This window comes from Colias eurytheme, chromosome 10, assembly GCF_061535395.1.
Source record: "Colias eurytheme isolate Ceu_HAF_F1 chromosome 10, ilColEury1 Martin Lab GWU primary, whole genome shotgun sequence".
Classification (NCBI taxonomy): Eukaryota; Metazoa; Arthropoda; class Insecta; order Lepidoptera; family Pieridae; genus Colias; species Colias eurytheme.
Window position 1 is genome coordinate 10,570,986 of NC_142989.1, and position 19,349 is coordinate 10,590,334.

At 35.1% G+C, this 19,349-nt stretch overlaps 1 protein-coding gene across 1 annotated transcript in view; it reads right to left on the reverse strand.

Annotated features, from left to right (window-relative positions):
• Positions 1-19,349, reverse strand: part of nAChRalpha4 (nicotinic acetylcholine receptor alpha4) — a 63,327-nt gene that overhangs the window by 19,609 nt on the left and 24,369 nt on the right. Inside the window, exons 3-4 of the mRNA XM_090106705.1 lie at positions 16,645-16,825; positions 11,504-11,619 (exon numbers count right to left, since the gene is read on the reverse strand). Of these exons, the coding sequence (XP_089962831.1) occupies positions 11,504-11,619; positions 16,645-16,825 (297 nt within the window). The remainder of the gene's footprint in view (positions 1-11,503; positions 11,620-16,644; positions 16,826-19,349) is intronic.

The window sequence follows — 19,349 nt, forward strand, 5'->3', positions numbered from 1 at the left end:
ACCCACAACACAAGCCTTAATTGAGCTTACTGTAGGACTAGGTCGATTTGTGTAATAATGTCCTATAATATTATTTATTTATTTATTTAAAGATGATATATCTACAAAAATGTATCTATATATCATCATTCATCATCATCTAGTTGTTCTTGTATCGATGTACATAGGTATGTGAAGTCCATGTCCCCTAGTGGGGTAAGGGACAGATGCATTATTATAGGTACATCTGTATCAATGATCGATTTTCTTGAGGGACCAGTAGGTAATCAGCCTTCTGTGTCCTACCAGATCGAGATATTTTTTTTTCTTCGTCTCCACCGGGAATCAAACCCAGGACCCCTCGGTGCTACGCTCACTCGTCAACCACTGTACCAAGGAGGCGGTCAGGACATAGGTATAAATGGACCTTTTATCTTATGTAGAAATCTCTGTAGAATTAATTCATTATAGAGATATACGTAGGTAGACATAGCTTTACATAGAGAAGGTCATAGGCATTAAAACACCGTACACTTAATATCAACTTTTACATACATCTACTTAATAAAAAGTTTTGTTAGTATAAAACAGACTTTTCCATTCATTCTTTATAAATAGACTTTGAGACGTCTTATTAATACTTAAAGAATTCTATTTTTACTAACAAAGTTTGCCGCCTTTTCAAAAAGTTATCTTATTTTAAGGTTTCGACCGTCTTGTCTTAACAACATTTACGGCCAAGACCGATCCGTGATAGGAATCTTCACTTTATCTCAAACGATTAGCCTTTTCACACGACCTTCTGTTATTGTGTTATCCCCAATTTATTTTTATTGTAACCTAGAGGTCTCTAGAATCGTGCTTTTTGAGTTTAAGTGAGCTTGTGAAATAGAATTGTAACCGTTATTTGAGATAATTCAACGTATTTGTAATGATATTTAGACACGTTTTGTTTTATTTGTTTTTTGCATTTTCGTCTTGCACATAAAATATCTATCATAAACTACAGAGCGATTCAAAAGTGCTTTTATAAGAAGTCTAATTGAATAAATAAATGTGTGCGTTTGAGTTTGATTTGTGAATATACCTTTCTATTCAGATTTATTAAGCTATGGCATAGCTTCTATCGCCGGCCTTGAGCGCGGGGACCGAATCGAGAAATTCCGTAACGAAAAAACCACACGCTCCCTTCTCCGACGGGCTCGGAGGTGTGGCTTGAAGGCATGCTATGCAATAGCTTTACCGCGGCAGACCCCGAGTGCCACACGTCTTTTTTTATTTTTTTTTTATTTATTTAAATATCAGATCAGCTTTTTATAAAATATCAGCAGTTGCTTGCGCAATACAATGCTTTATATGATTTGTCAGTTTAGTCAAAATTTAATTAGAACGCGTTCAGTTGTTAATCGTGTATTCCATAAACGTCGAAACGTTTCATATGTAAAACATTCTCACCAAAGCATTGCTATGAGATCCTTTAAGGTCATTTAAGCTTTTTGTGACCGTCGACAGCCCTATAAAGATTATACGTGTATGTAAATGATATGTTTATGTGTGTTAAGTTGCGTCTTGTGTATCGAGATAAGTGTAAGGGCAGGCTTAGCTGAGCGGATGTGAGTAGAGAGGCATGTATCGACCTCATAAGTGGGCTAATGTAGGGCTGCCACAAGGTTGCTATTTCTTTTTTGTATTTCAGCTTGAAATTTTAGGTATGCTTATCTTTGACAAGTTGAAATATGAGTTCTTGAAAATCTATAGGTACGTGTAAATTAAAGCGTTAAAGATATCTATGTAACAAGAAATACAGACGCTTTTAAATTTTTCTTTCGTTTTGTTGTCTGGGATACTTTATGAAATTAAGTGTGATCTCTTATTAATAAATATTATAATGCATCTTTTTTAATGATTTGATTTGAATTTTTTGAAAGATTTGGATTTTTATAGAGATGCTTTATGCATTGTCCTAGTTAATAAATAGCAAAATTGTAATTTGTAGTGATAAGTATTTGTTTCACCCGAGCAATACCACAATAGACCTTCAAAAACTACAAAAAGCGAATCAACAGAAACCAGTGACTTTTCCTAATATAAAACAAATACTCGAACTATTTCGGCTTGCTTTTTTACCATTAACGAACTAAACTCATCTTTCTATGTTATATAAACAGTTCTTAGATACGTAACATTAATAGAAGGAAAACATGGACAAATTCGTATTTCATTGGGAAATATTGAATCTGCTGACTCAATGCTGACTTGCTTTTCAGTAGTAGTAAGAGCTATATCATGTTTAAATTTATAAACCGACTGTGGAGGGGTATACAATGTTGCATATTAATTTTGTTTGGAATTTTTAGGTTGTATGCATTGTTGGTTGAAAATTTTTGCAATGAGAGTTCTGTATGTAATATATAAAATTGTAGGTTTGTGAGGCTTTGGAAGTTTTTTGCGTAATTATAGAACTTGACTCTACCTAGAGAAATTCAGTAAATCTATCATTTTTGAAGTGAAACTTCTTTATCGGGGTTGGACAAAAATTTAGTGTAACATTTTTGCGTTACGCCGTACGCGTGACATTTTTGCGTTACGCCGTACGCGTGACATTTTTGCGTTACGCCATACTAGTGACATTTTTAAGGTCATAAAGAAGTTTCACTTCTTACGTGTGTAACTCTAGTACACGCATACTATTTTTTATAAATATATCTGTTTCATTTTTACGCTTTGAGGTTTAGCCTAAAACACTGAATCATTTTAAATGAAATGTGCAAACTTAGTTCCACATTTAATTTTTTAGTTTTCAGTAATTTTTACAAACTAAACCTCGAATGACGTCTTATTTTAAAATTTAATGATACTAAACATAAGTAACTACTTTATTAAAATACTTTTTATATTTTATTATAATAATTTGTTGCAGACCATAAATAAAAACATGTTAAATTGTCACCCTATTCCCGATACATACGTAAGATGTGTACACCCTATTCAATTTGTGTTGAAACCTTAAGGACGCATAATATACAAATTGACGCGCATCAATTTTACGTTTTGAGTCTTACTACTACACGTGCACGGCTCACACACACAGCGAAATGCGAGAAACGACGAAATTATGACTAAACTGACACGACTTGATAATTGAACTTATTTTTATTGCCGTTTTTTTTTTAATTTACTTTGATTTGTTTGTAACGTTGAATGGTCACAAAAGTAGATACCATTTACCTAATTTCATTGGACAGTGATTTATTGGTAAACAAGTACTTGCCAAAGTGTACTTCGAAGACGGCTACTGGAACTAATAGATGATTAGAGCTACGTGTACCAAGTTTGGGCTCATTTTGTTAGTTATGTTGAGACCTTACCTCCGGACTTGATGGAGTGACCTGAAGGTGTACTTCGAAGACGGCTACTGGAACTAATAGACGAGTAGAGCTAGGTATGCCGAGTTTGGGCTCGTTTTGTTAGTTACGTTGAGACCTTACCTCCGGACTTGATGGAGTGACCTGAAGGTGTACTTCGAAGACGGCTACTGGAACTAATAGACGAGTAGAGCTAGGTATGCCGAGTTTAGGCTCATTTTGTTAGTTATGTTGAGACCTTACCTCCAGACTTGATGGAGTGACCTGCAGGTGTACTTCGAAGACGGCTACTGGAACTAATAGACGAGTAGAGCTAGGTATGCCGAGTTTGGGCTCGTTTTGTTAGTTACGTTGAGACCTTACCTCCGGACTTGATGGAGTGACCTGAAGGTGTACTTCGAAGACGGCTACTGGAACTAATAGACGAGTAGAGCTAGGTATGCCGAGTTTGGGCTCGTTTTGTTAGTTACGTTGAGACCTTACCTCCGGACTTGGTAATCTCGGTATCGGAAGCCACAGTCCGACTGTGGCTTCCGATACAAAACAGCTAAATGGACTCCTTTGTTACATACAACGAGACATACAGCCTTTTAAGGATGTTAAGATGCTCAAAAATTCTATATCTCAAGACTGTATGACCAGTATGACCACGAAATGAATGAAAGTAATAATATTCATACAACTTGTATTAAACACACACGTTTCGAAGTCTACACGTTATATGGTTGCCAAACATTTACTTACTATAAAACTATGCGTACAGAATACAAACAACAAACAACAACAAGTAAAAAAGAAATATGTCTGTGTAAAAAATATTACGAAGTGTCTAGTCGTCCGCTAAACGGATGAATAAAATAAATTAGTCGTCCGATTACCGGATGAATAAAATAATTTAATCGTCCGATTACCGGATGAATAAAATAATTTAATCGTCCGATTATTCGGATTACTAGATAACCTTTTAACACTTAAGCTAGTTGGGTTGGACTAAAGCAAAGGGGGCGCAGGACTTAGAAAGTTTTTGATGGAGTTGGTGTCATTATAACACCTATTTATTATTGTTTTATCGTAAAAATTACGCTAATATATATAAGCATGTTTTATAGGAACAACTTTTCTCTAAAATAAAAAATGGCCGAGATATTCGCCCTCAATTCGTTAGGTTAGGTTAGGTTAGCCTTTAAGTTAGGTTAGGTTAGGTTTCTTAAAAAAAAACTACACAGAAATAGGAGCCCCGCGAAGCGGGGCTCCGTCGACGCGCAAAAAAAAATCAAGTTTAACTCAAACATTCATTTATTCAATTAGACTACTATTTAGTAGCACTTTCGAATCGTCATTACATAGTATTTTTAACATTTACCACCGATTCGGAAAGCAGTATCTATGGAGAAGAATCGGCAAGAAACTCCATAGTTGCTCTTTTAAATAATGTCAATAAATTTACATAATATGTAACTTATATCTACCTAACTACATAATATGCCAAAGAACTGTCCTGTGGTTTTTACGCGACAACCCTCCATGGGTCTTTATCGTCCATATATTCCTGAATACTGTAGTACGCTCTCTGAACTAGTACATTTTTTATGTAAGTTTTAAATTTAGAACTACTAAACTCTTTAATATTGTGAGGAATTCTATTGTATAAGCGTATACCTTGACCCATAAATGAATTTTTAACTTTAGCTAATCGGAAAAATGGCATTTCAATTCTATTCTTGTTCCTTGTGCCATAATCGTGTCTATCTCCTACTCTTGTGTGTAAGTCAGAGCTTTTGTGTACATGCAAAATATTATTAAATATATACTGTGATGGTACAGTAAGGATACCAGTATTCTTAAAATGATCTCTTAGTGAGTCCCGAGCACGTAAATTATATATAGAGCGAATGGCTCTTTTCTGTAAGATAAATATAGTTTCTATATCTGCAGCCCTGCCCCACAGTAGAATTCCATAGGACATAATGCTATGAAAGTAGCTGAAATAAACCAATCTAGCCGTATCTTCATCGGTGAGATACCTTATTTTTCGGACTGCATATGCAGCAGAACTGAGCTTACCTGCAGCGGTGTTGACATGGGCTCCCCACTGTAGTTTCTCGTCCAATGTTAACCCTAGAAATACAGTAGACTCAGTAGGATGCAATACCTCCCCGTTCAAGGTAATATCTCTGTTCAACTTTTTTACATTAGGAAGTAAAAATTCAACACAAGTGGTTTTTTTGGCATTTAATAATAAATTATTGGCAGTAAACCATTCAGATATGTGTAAAAGAGCACTGTTCACTTCGTCAACATTTGGGTCATGCCTATCCACATTAAAAATTAATGAGGTATCATCTGCAAACAGAACTATTTCACACCTATCCTGCAAATAATAGGGAAGATCATTGATATATACCAAGAACAAGAAGGGACCTAAAATTGACCCCTGTGGAACACCAATGTTAATTGACGCACCGCTAGAACGTTCTCCATTAACAACTACAGTCTGTATCCTATCATGCAGGTATGACGCTATGAGGTTCTGGGCTTTTCCTTTAATTCCATAGTGATTAAGTTTACGTAACAAAGTACAATGTTCAACGCAGTCAAATGCCTTGGAGAGGTCACAAAATATCCCTAGAGCATTTTTTGAGTTTTCCCATGCCTTATATATATGTGTTAGAAGTGCAACTCCAGCATCTGTGGTTGAGCGCCCCTTTGTGAAACCAAACTGTTTGGTGTGCAGTAAATTATTAGATGCAAAATGACTACTCAATTGATTTAATATTAACTTCTCGAATACCTTACTTAATGTTGGTAAAATAGAGATAGGTCTATAATTGTTACAGTCTTCTTGATCGCCCTTCTTAAATAAAGGTATAACTTTACTAAGCTTTAGTAAATTAGGAAATGTACCATAGTCACAACACTTATTAAATATGGAAGCTAAATTTTTCGCAATATTTTCTATTATATTATTAACTAAATTTACGGACATTCCCCAAAGATCACAAGTATTTTTAAGATTAAGCGTCTTAAAGGCAGTAACAATATCATTAGCAGTTACGTGTCGTAATTCAAATAATGTACTGCACTCCGCAACATGGTCCCTCAAAAAGGTCTCTGCAAGTGCTGAAGACGAATTTAAACTATTAGTAATAGTAGCAGGGACACTACTGAAGAATTCTTCAAAAGCAAGCGCAACATCAGCACTTTTGTCAATAACCCTGTCATTATTTACAAGTTTTATGGTATTACTTGATTTGCTTTTACCCATTTCACCATTAATAATTGACCAAACTGTTTTAACTTTATTATCAGAGTCGCGTATTTTTTCTTTGATATACAAACGCTTTGCAGTGAAACAAACTTTTTTAAAAATTTTTGAGTAATTTCTAACATAACTAAGAAAAGATGGGTCTTTATTATATTGCTTCATACCATATAATTCATAAAGAATGTTCCTGCACCTATGTATACTAGCTGTCGCCCATTTACTAAATGGTAAATCCTTGGTAATATTTAAAGATTTAACTTTAAATATTTTTTCAAATTCTTTATGTACTAAATTAAAAAGATTTTTAAACATTTCACAAGGACTATTAGGATAGGATTGAACATTTAGTACGGGCAGGTTTTTATTAATATTATTCCTAAATTTATTAATGCCTTTTTTAGTTATAGGCCTAACATTAATCCTTTTAAATGTAGGTATGCAATCCCATTCAAAAACTACTTTCTGGCCACAGTGATCCGAAGTCAATGTATTGAGAATATTTTTCTCTAAACAGATGCAGTCACAGTATATATTATCAATACAAGTTGCAGAAGTAGGTGTAATTCGTGTGGGTTCGTTAAAAAGTTTATATAGATTAAATGACTGAAACAAATTAACAATTCGTGTAGCCGTTTGTGTTTGTAAAAGTAAATCAATATTAAAATCACCACATACTATAACTTTTTTTTTACTCCTGCTTAGACGCTTTAATATTTCTTCCATGACTGTCTCAAACATATTATAGTCACTGGAAGGGGGTCTATAAACGCAAACAATAATATAACGCTCCAGCTCCACACAGGACAGTTCAATGGTCCGTTCTACAGAAAGACTAACAATGTCAGTTCGTTCTTTACATTTTACACTATCATGTACAAAAATAACAGAACCTCCGTGAATAGCCTGTGTCCTAAAGTATATACTTTTTAATTTGTAATTTTCAATATTTACTAACGACTGACATTGTTTAAGCCAATGTTCTGTTACACAAAATATTTTAATATTGTTATCATTCAGAAACAATTCTATTTCTAACAATTTGCTAGCCAAGCCTTGAATATTTTGATGCACAATGGAAAAAGACTGCTTAGCTGTTGTCTTATATACTAGTTTAAATCTAGCTTAGGGCTAGATTGTCTGTCTACACTTAATCTAGGTTGATGTATAAAATTACTACTACATAAAATTATAGTAGATTGATGGTCTGATACCGAACATGTACCAGACTGGTTAATATTATATGCTATTAACATAGCAAGTTCACGCTTATATCTATATGGCAGATACACTGTATTCTTTGTCAAAGTAAAAGATTTAATACATGAGTTAATGTCAAAGTAAATAAATGCATCACGATGATGATTTGTTAGGTTATACAATTTTAAATTCATATAATGAATTAATCTATTTTGTTCTTGTGTTAAACCAGGTAGGTATGGCAAGGTACACAACATAAATTTACATTTAGTCTTACTACTAATATCTAACATTTTTTTTAATCCTACATCAATATCCTTATTATTTATATTTAAACTGTCCCCATATAATATAATTACAATATTATTCTTATTAAAGCTGAAATTATCCAGTGATTTGATTATATATTTAAATGAACTGTTAGGCGTACAAACATTAGTAACTTTAAGCCCTAAGTTGTTGAGCATAGCGCCAAATCCCTGACCAATATTATCTGACAACACAATTATTTCCTGCTTTGAAAGGTATTTAGTATTACTGGTTGTAATTGTGGTAGTGGGTTTAACACTATGTATGTCTGTGTAGTCAGGCTTATGGGGCGACGGTTGCTCATTGTCATTGTTTGAACACTGACATACATATTTATTGGTCAGCGACTCAAAACGATCCATATTCTCATTGCTCAACTTAATAAGATAATCTGCCTCTTGTTTAGGTTAGGTTAGCCGTTAGGTTAGGTTAGCCGTTAGGTTAGGTTAGGTTAGGTTTCTTAAAAAAAAAACTACACAGAAATAGGAGCCCCGCGAAGCGGGGCTCCGTCGACACGCAAAAAAAAATCAAATTTAGGTTAGGTTAGCCGTTAGGTTAGGTTAGGTTAGGTTTCTTAAAAAAAAAACTACACAGAAATAGGAGCCCCGCTTCGCGGGGCTCCGTCGACGCGCAAAAAAAATCAAGTTTAGGTTAGGTTAGCCGTTAGGTTAGGTTAGGTTAGGTTTCTTAAAAAAAAACTACACAGAAATGGGAGCCCCGCGAAGCGGGGCTCCGTCAACGCGCAAAAAAAAAATCAAATAAAAAATCAAACTATTGGTTTCCTAACTTTCCCCTTTTGGTGGGAGGGTCCCCCCCTCCTCCCCCCTCTCCTCCCCCCACAAAAAACCTATAATACGTGCGGCAGTTCTCTAAAGAAACCCCGATAACCTAACTGTATAGATAAATAGATGTTATCGGACGATTAAATTATTTTATTCATCCGGTAATCGGACGACTAATTTATATTTTATTCATCCGTTTAGCGGACGACTAGCACTGTCCAAAATATTATAAAATATAAAAAACGTTATTACAAAATTATTAACAAAAATTCATTCGGATGGATTGGCAAGTTTCAAAATTTGCATAATGTGAAAAAAAGGCATTAAGAAACCAAATATTTCGACAGAAAAAGATAAAACAGAACTCAAATATTCAAACTCGAAATGCTTTTCTAATCCCTCATTAATTTACATTCAGCATTAATTTTCCTTCACAAATAAATTCGCTATTTTGCTAAAGTTAGATCTTGAAATTCGTTCGCTCGATGTAATTCTCAAAATGACTAGAGTTTGGAACGTTCAAGCCGGTTTCCCATTTAGGTCGATTTATCAGTCTTAAACCGTTGGAATCTAGATTTCATCTAGATAAAATGGTTGGCTTTACGATGATAAAATTAATTTTTCATGTAACGGCTTGTGGAATGTGGTCGAAGGTAATTTAGTGGTATATAAATTTTGCAGTTCGTAATACGATCGTAACATAAACTTTACTTAAAAGTTATGAATTTTTACAGTCAAAAAACTTTTTGAAGGACTCTAGTTAAATTAATGATATATGAATTTATTTACGGGATCAAAATTAATTATCTGTTACGTATTTTTTAATTTACCATATCAAGATAGTCTTCTAAAAAGCAGTAGAAAAAAATATTAATTGGATCTCAAACGGTTAGGAGATGGGCTTAATTCGTGGAATTTGCATATCAAAGAACTTCTCAATATATTAAAATAAAAAGTATTTGAAAGGTAAAGGCAAAATATCTTCTTGTTAATCTGAGATACCTAAAGCGAACTTGCTTAACAAGATTTTTGTGAAAGCTCTCACTTGATACAACTTCGAGATATTTCGCAAAACTTCTTCATTTGCAGCGAAATCTCATTTAAATCACTTCTATACGAGACGCATTTAACAAGGATATTTTAGGAATGCTTTGTCGTTTGAAAGTATAATTCTATGCGCCGTTTCCACTTGGAGTGACAAAGTAATGAAGGTTCAGTACTTTTTTGCACGTACACGTAAAAAGGGAGACATTCATTCAAGCAAATGCGTTCTGAAAGTTCAAAACATTAATTCTTCAGATTCATTCATTTTTTACTATTAAACAGAAGAAAATAACAAAAGAACATACATGAACACAGATAGACTTATAAATAAACAAAAAGAGACAAAGAGGAAATTTCTTCAGTTAGTAATTACTATTTGTGCTTTCCAGATTAATCTACATCTGTGCTAAATTATATCAAATTCCGTTTCCAAGTTTTGGCGTGATTGAGTAACGAACATCCAACCTCTCCATCCAAACTATCAAAAGCTCATTAATATCAAATAATTCACAATTATTCAAGTTTTACCAGATATTTGTTGCCTTTTAGAACTATCGAATTTTCTGGACTTATTTTTAGTTTAAGATTGAGTTGAATAGTTGTTTTAAACTATACAAAACTTTGACTGTATTTTAACAAGGAACTAGAAAACCATCTACAAAAGTCAGTTTAAGATTTTTAAAGATTTCAAAACTTTTGGTTATGTTCTGTTTAACTTATACGTCAGTTAAAATGATAGAATGTATTCGTACAAACTGTTTAATAGTGAATGTGTAGATAAGGACACACATAAACACAGCTGATAAAGTTACTGATATAATGTTAATTTGGAAAAACGAAATAAAATGCCTATGTGAATCAAGAAAAATGAAGCTATCTGCTAATGAATTTTTGAAATCAGTGCAATTGTTTTTGTGTTTTAACATTACACACATACATAGAATAACAAAATGATTTCTTAATAACTAGTTTAGATTATCATAAAAACAATAAATAATTAAAATAAATACAACAGAAACTTGTAAGCGCTAATAACAAAAGCCACGAGCATCGTCGCTAAGAGCCTTGAGTGAAACTAGAAGCGGAATGTTCCCTGTAATCAATTTATGATGAGTCCGCTGAGTGAAGGAAATTGCGGTTTTTAGACACAAATAATAAATATGAATTAACATAAGTTGAAGCGCTGTTTTTTTTGTATATGTTTTCGTTTTCTAAGGCTTGTGTGCTTGAAAAATACTGCCTACAGTCTTAACCGTGGAATGATGGTGTATCATGGTGAATAAATGATTTATAATTAATTATTTAAGGACTAAATGAAGAACATCACATGATAAATAATTAGATATAAAAATAGGTGTCCAATTAGTTGTTCGACTAACTAGCCTACAAGACGCGGCTTAGACCGCGTATTGAAAGGAAATTCTAATAGCGATCACCTATGTCATTCTCTAGACACCTATCCCCAGACATAAACTAATTTCATAAAAATCGATTTTTTGGAAGTAACAGAAAGAGAAACATACCAACATTTATAACATAAGTAATCATAAATTGACACTCACCGAACTGCAGGCACTTCAAGTATGTCCCACTCGACGGACATATAGAACTCGGACAGGTCCACGCCCACGGACACAATATTACTGCCCGCTTGTTCGTCCATGTGTCGCAAGTCCACCTGTGTACCAACTCATCGTATCATCTCATTAACACACACATATAAAGAAGAATGAGCATTGGGCGAACTCAATCCGATGATATTATAAGCAAAAAGGTGTAGATAGGATATTAGAGCTCTAGAGTACTCCGAAATCTAGCTTATTAGACATTTTATTTCAGTCTCTTTTGCACTCACTATAGTTGAATCCTGCTATCTCGCTTTAACGTCTAATCATGTGTGCGAAAATGTGCCGTTTTTGAAAATCGAACGTTGTGTCCTAACCTATCTACACTTTTTTTATAATATCATTGTCTCAATCACACACACACACACACACATGCAACACGCGCAGTGTTCTAGAAGGATTTCAAATTAGAATTTCTAGAACATATTTTAAAAGATTATGATTCCATTTTCTGTACACGTAGTCCATTGAATGAGTCCCTCCAAGGGGGGTCTAGAGTGCGTGAGTTAGTAACGTAAGATGTTTCTTCCGAAACATGTCAAGAGTCCCTAGGTAATAAACATACTAAAACCCCGGGCCACTAGGAAGAGCCCCGGAGTGGGGGGAGGGGGGAAATGGGTCCATTTTTTCATTTTTCGCTTAAATCTCAAAATCGGTACATGTTAGAGAAAAACTTTCAAGGAAAAATTGAAAGGCCATAAAATTATCTTCAAGTTGTACCTGAATCATTTTTTCCTATATCCTACCGTTTCTGAGTTATACGCAGTAAAACATGATTTTGGCTCAAACAATTTCAACATCAATCGATCAAAAAATATTTCTTTCTTCCAAAAAACTCAAATGTGCAACTTGTGACCAGTACTGATAGATTGCTCTTAATTAGTTCTATAATTGGTAAAATAAACACATTCCTCCATGGAAGACTTTAGGAGGAATCGATTGTCAAAAAATTATATTAGGGCAGTTTGAGTTACTGAACTTGATCTTTTTATTTTTTTCTTCCAAAAAACTCAAAAGTGCAACTTGTGACCGGTACAGATAGATTGCTCATAATAAGGTCTATCATTGCTAAAAATACCAGATTCCACCACGGAGGCGTTTACGGGGAATTGAATTTTATCAGGGTAGTTACTTTTGAGTTTTTTTGGAAGAAAAAAAAAAAAAAGTTCAAGTATCGTATCTACCCTAATAAAATTCAATTCCCCGTAAACGCCTCCATGGTGGAATCTAGTATTTTTATCAATGATAGACCTAATTATGAGCAATCTATCTGTACCGGTCACAAGTTGCACTTTTGAGTTTTTTGGAAGAAAAAAATAAAAAGATCAAGTTTAGTAACTCAAACTACCCTAATATAGTATTTTGACAATCGATTCCTCCTAAAGGCTTCCATGGAGGAATGTGTTTATTTTACCAATTATAGACCTAATTAAGAGCAATCTAACAGTACCAGTCACAAGTTGCACTGTTGAGTTTTTTGGAAGAAAAAAATAAAAAGATCAAGTTCAGTAACTCAAACTACCCTAATATAGTATTTTGAAAATCGATTCCTCCTAAAGGCTTCCATGGAGGAATGTGTTTATTTTACTAATTATAGACCTAATTAAGAGCAATCTATCAGTATTGGTCACAAGTTGCACTTTTGAGTTTTTTTGGAGAAAAAAAATAAAAAGTTCAAGTATCGTAACTACCCTAATAAAATTCAATTCCCCGTAAACGCCTCCGTGTTGGAATCTGGTATTTTTATCAATGATAGACCCAATTATGAGCAATCTATCTGTACCGGTCACAAGTTGCACTTATGAGTTTTTTGGAAGAAAAAAATAAAAAGATCAAGTTCAGTAACTCAAACTACCATAATATAATATTTTGACAATCGATTCCTCCTAAAGGCTTCCATGGAGGAATGTGTTTATTTTACCAATTATAGACCTAATTAAGAGCAATCTATCAGTACCGGTCACAAGTTGCACTTTTGAGTGTTTTGGAAGAAAGAAATATTTTTTGATCGATTGATGTGGAAATTGTTTGAGCCAAAATCATGTTTTACTGCGTATAACTCAGAAACGGTAGGATATAGGAAAAAATGATTCAGGTACAACTTGTAGATAATTTTATGGCCTTTCAACTTTTCCTTGAAAGTTTTTCTCTAACATGTACCGTTTTTGAGATTTAAGCGAAAAATGAAAAAATGGACCCATTTTCCCCCTCCCCCCACTCCGGGGCTCCTCCTAGTGGCCCGGGGTTTTAGTATGTTTATTACCTAGGGACTCTTGACATGTTTCCGAAGAAACATCTTACGTTACTAACTCACGCACTCTAGAACTTTTTATTCAATGGACTAACGACTGTAATATGATTTGAGTGCGATATTGTCTTGTTGTTTCAACGATGTTGCATCTATGTATTCTATTCACACCCTCTTTCGTTCATACTTTCATTTTGCCGTGCTAAAATCGAGATAGTTCTATCTATACTTTTGTCAGTGTTGCCTACTTTATGTTATATTATTATTATAATTAAATTACATATTAATTTAAGCAAATTGGTTTCAGAGACTCGAAGGAAATTGTGCCTTAATTCTAATATAATTTAGTTATCTTTTCTCAACTCTAAACTCAACCCAACTCAAACATAATTTGAACTTCTTCATTAAATTAAGCTTCTTTCAAAAGCACTTTGAATCTAATCTTGGCGTTATCGCTTGATCGTCATTCGCTACATAAATTTCTATCGCCTTGAAATAACTAGGTTTCATCTCATAGTTTTTAGTAGGTATTTCTTTGTGTTTGATTTGCGCGAGTATTATACATTTAAGAAAGTATAAAATGCCTTTCAACAATTCATACTTTTTATATATAAAATTGTTATAATATTTTGCAAAATTTTCAAACGGGACATAAATCAACATAATATATGTATAGAAAACATATATATAAATCGTGGTGACATTATTGGCCAATGAAACGATAAAATAAAGCTTTAATATATCTTCTTATTTGAGCTATAATCTTCGATAATATAAGTAACAGATGGAGTTTATCCCACGGCCATTACTAACACATTCCAAAAATCTTTCATTTCTCTTCAGATTGAGATTCGCCCTTCGTGCTAAATTTAAACACTAGGTTGGCTATTGAATAAAATAACAATTCTCCGTAAAATGCTCATTCTTCTTTATTCGTTTTAATTAAGAAATTTAAAGCCATTGGAAAGTCTCGAGAGACAAAACTTGCTATTGTTTCAAAGAGAGCATGATAACTCTGAAAAATTATATTTCAATCATTCATTCGTTCGTTCATTAATTAATCATCTCTCATTCCTCTGTCCGTCCGTAACTCTACACAATATTCTATAAATCACACTTAAAATACACAAATTATTTTTATTCATTTTGTTTAAGAAGAATGTTTTTAATAAACCCTTTAGTTTAAATTTTGTTTAAAAGCAAAAACACACTACAGAATTTACGCCAAACAAAATATAACCTCGATCGGAATAAAATAACTGTGCAATTTTGTTGCGACGTAAATTGTTATCAATTTATTTAATCACTTTATTTATTTGTTGTTTTAAATTGGATACATGCACCCTGACACACGATGTAGGACCTAGAATATTGCTTATACAAACCCATTGAATTAAACTGTGGAAAAATGTCACGTTAATTTACTTACCACAAAGTGTGCAAAGTATCATGTACCTATAGTTTAAGGAACACACACATCTCGAACACAACGCCAAAGATGACACAACAACATGCCAAGTAACGCACGTGATACAACTCCTAAATTATTTTAACTTTATCATGGAGTCGGCGATATTTTTCATTTAATTTAAAAGTCGTCGTAAGCACCGGCTCCGCCACGCTAGTGTCAGTCGCAGCGACTGGACGCGACATCGCGCGACTACGACTTTGCGACTAATCTTTGCGACTCTTACGCCGCCTCTCTCAGACTAGGCGCAAACTCTTTGAGTGTAAGGCATGCAACGCACGTTTCGTAAAATCGGATCGATTTTAGGAACCGTTATGCTATCCACACAAATGTGTCTTGATGTCATTGTTTCGTCTTTTATATCATGCAATGGGCGACATCGATTCAAACAGCTACTAAGATAACTAAGGGAAAGGTATAAAATATGCTTTTGATGACTGTTCAGTGTGTACCGGGACGTCAGCGTTCAACGTGCTGTGTTCGCGTGTCATGTAGTGTATCGGCGGCAGGTGGGGGCCGCTGTGATCGGGAATGCAATCGGTTTGGACAGAAGCCGTCATGCAGTGACTGATGTAGAGTGAGGCATGCAACAAGCATTCGTGTGACCGGTGTGTGTGTGTGTGTGACGCGGGCGGAGCCAGCCGGGAAAGGGTCTGTCACGGTTGAAGCCGCTCCACGCCAAATGGCCAAAATATAGTCACATGAAACGTTCGCGGTCGAATTAACAATTTATGACGCGTGAAACGGCTCGCTCCGGCGGGACATGTCGGAAAGGATTGAATAGTGAAGTTGCATCCCATATCACCTGGCGTCAAATTTTATACCTTTCCGTGTCGAGCGAGGAACGCCGATCGGGTAGACCAACGAGGCCGACCGTTCGAGGACTCGCGCGCAGATTCAACCGCTACTCCACATACTTTAACAATCAACTCATTTGAAACACAAACTTGCAAATAGAGCTAGGCTAGAGCGGAGAGCGTGGGGCGCACGCTTTTCGCCAAGCAAGCTGTTATGATGATATATCACAAAGACAAGGTAACGACGATTACGTTCGAGCGACAAGCTACTGACATCGGCCGGGGGGCCCTAGGGCTACGGCCCGCTCGGCAAGCGGCGTACAGCGGGGCGTCACCTTGAAGCCATCATACGTCCAGCTTCCTAACTTAAGCACACAGGTTTGCACGTCGTAAGGAAAGAACTCGACGTCGATCGAGCAGGAGGACTTATACACGGCGGGCGGCTGCCACACCACCATGCCGTTGTAGTAGACCGTGGCTTTGGTCATCAGCGTCACTTCGTAGTTTCCGTCGGCGCTGCGGACAAAGAGAGCGGTCAGGGCGAGCGGTGAAGAGCGGGAATTACCTTGAATCCGTCGTACGTCCAGCTACCGAACTTTAGGACGCACGTTTGCTCGTCGAACGGAAAATATTCGACGTCTATTTCGCAGGAGGACTTGTAAATGGCGGGGGGTTTCCATTCGACCAGCCCCTGGTGGTAGATGGTCGCCTTCGTCGCCAACGTTACCTCGAAGTTGCCGTCGGCACTGCAATGGTAAGGCAAGTTTATATGCCGCTTGGGTTTTGGCGCAATTTGTGTTTATAGCGCGTAAATTTTTTGCGTGCCCCGAATATTATTTGCGAAAAGAAAATTGTATCGTAGGTTACGGTGAATAAGGTTCATAATGATTAGGCAGAACGTAGTTTTAATTCTAGAACTGTGAGTTTATGACGTCATAAGCGTAGTTATTGTCTATTGATCTTGTATGATAATGCCTGACTGCTTCGTTGTTTGCACAAGTGGGAGACCGGGTACAAAAGTAACGGTGGGTTGAAAGTAACAAATGCTCTCTAGATTTATCCAATGGGCGAACACCGCTTAGCCTCTGTCAGGCGATAGCCGAGAGCGCCCCCCTTAATTGTATTCATTCGCCGCGTGCGCCACGCGCTGTTAGGCTGTGTGACAGGACGCTAAGTGTTTTCACGAATCAAAAGTAAGATTTTCGACATTTTTTTATTAAACGTTTACGTAGTCTTAAAAGGATGATAGAAATCTGAATGTTTGCATATCCATTCTTGATTAGAGTAATTCTACATTGCTCATAATCATTTTTATGTAGCACGTTCCGTTTTAAAGTTATGTTGCACGTCTTGGCAAAAATATAGACGGGTACAAAAGTAACATAGCCCTATGGGTACAAAAGTAACATGTTATTTTTGTCTTATTATGATTATGTATATTTTTATGTACATCTTTACTTCATAAGAATGCCGCGACAACGCATTAGAAGCTACTGATCGAGGAATTACCGACACGGCTGAAGAGCATTTTGAAAGATGGTGCAACAATTAGAGGCCTTGCAAAAATATAATATTTGCCATGTAACATTATATGTATAGATTTGTAAAAAAAATAAAAGCCGGTAATACTAGTGCAGCTACCTTGCGTCGATCGAGATTTACTAATAACAAGTAAAGTAATCTACGCGACTATTTAATCGAGTGCTCTGCAGTTTATTTTCAGTTATCTCCATCAACGAGCATAATGTGAATAATTTTTTTGATAACCTTGCTGAGGTATTGGGAAAGGTACCAATTTGAGCCAAAAGATATTTTGAATATGGACGAGACAGGGGTGACCACTGTCCAAAAATCTAGCAAAATTTTAGATTAATAAGGGATTAAACAAGTAGGTGCCATAACCATAGCAGAGCCTGGAAAATTAGTAACTGTTGCTGTTGCCATTAATGCTAGCTAGGAGAACACATTCCGCTTTTTTCGTATTGCCGAGGGTCCTGTTGGTTGTGCTGGAGCTGGGAATGCTAGTGGATGGATGCAGGATGCAGAATTTTTAATTATAAAAGAAAGATTCCCTTAATTAATCTCATTACTTGAACTTTGAATATTTTTTATCGATTGTTTTGTATTATATTAATTGTAAGTATTATATTTAAAATACAAGAGTTGATATGTGTTATTAATACAAAGTCTTTAAACAAATAATTTGTTGATTTACCATCATAATATTGTATTAATTACCAACCCCTTTGTCTTGTTACTTTCGACCCACGACGTGTTACTTTCGACCTGCTTACGGGGTCGAAAGTAACAACTGACGATTTTTTTTTAAGCTGACTTTATTAATATAAAACACTACATAATATAATAAATTGAGGTGCTAGTGTAAAGAATATAAACTAAATTTATATATGGTTATATTAATTTAATGATAACAGTAACACCCAGTCAGAAATCAAGGTACAAGTACAAAGTGTTACTTTTGTACCCGGTCTCCCCTAGATTTAATCGAATACATACAATTAACCAGACAGGTTACCGTGGAGATTGTTGTTTCAGAGACGATCGCGATTGGGTTCTATACACCACGATAACTAATAACGTAATTTAAACAATATAATATGTATTGTTATGATAATCACGAAAGAATATAAAAGAAATCCAAGATCATTCATTACGTAGGTAAGTAGTTTACGAATGAATACAATCAAATGCTTACCAGTTTATTAAACAGTTATATTTAAGTGAAATATTTATTCAATCTTTAGATATGTTTTTTGTGTTTTTTTATAAAAGGTATTTGCACTACTTTATATCGAGGCCGAGCATTATTTTAACTAAACCCATTAGCAAGGCTATTAGTAGTAAGGCTAAAGTATACAACAATAATCCCTTTATATCCGATAAATCCATTTTATATTAATTACATAACAACTAGCAATCAAGGATTACAGTCTACTTCTTTTTTTTATCCATTCATCAATAAAAAACGTCCGTCAATTTTAATACAAACGTAATCAATCCGAGAATTCGAATGACCGAAGCCAAAGTTTCTTCTAAGTAATAAAAAATAAATCGGAATGGGAAAAAATTTCAGGGATCTTTAGGAGGCTTTTATGGAGATTGAATAGAAAAGTGCACATTATTGGTAAGGGTCAGGTAGGGTCGGAAATGAGCGAAGATTGTTTGGCTACATTAATCAAAGGTGTCTTACGGATGGAGGAAGGGACGGAATTAATAAATAGGTTTATGGCAACATTTCTTTAAAGGACA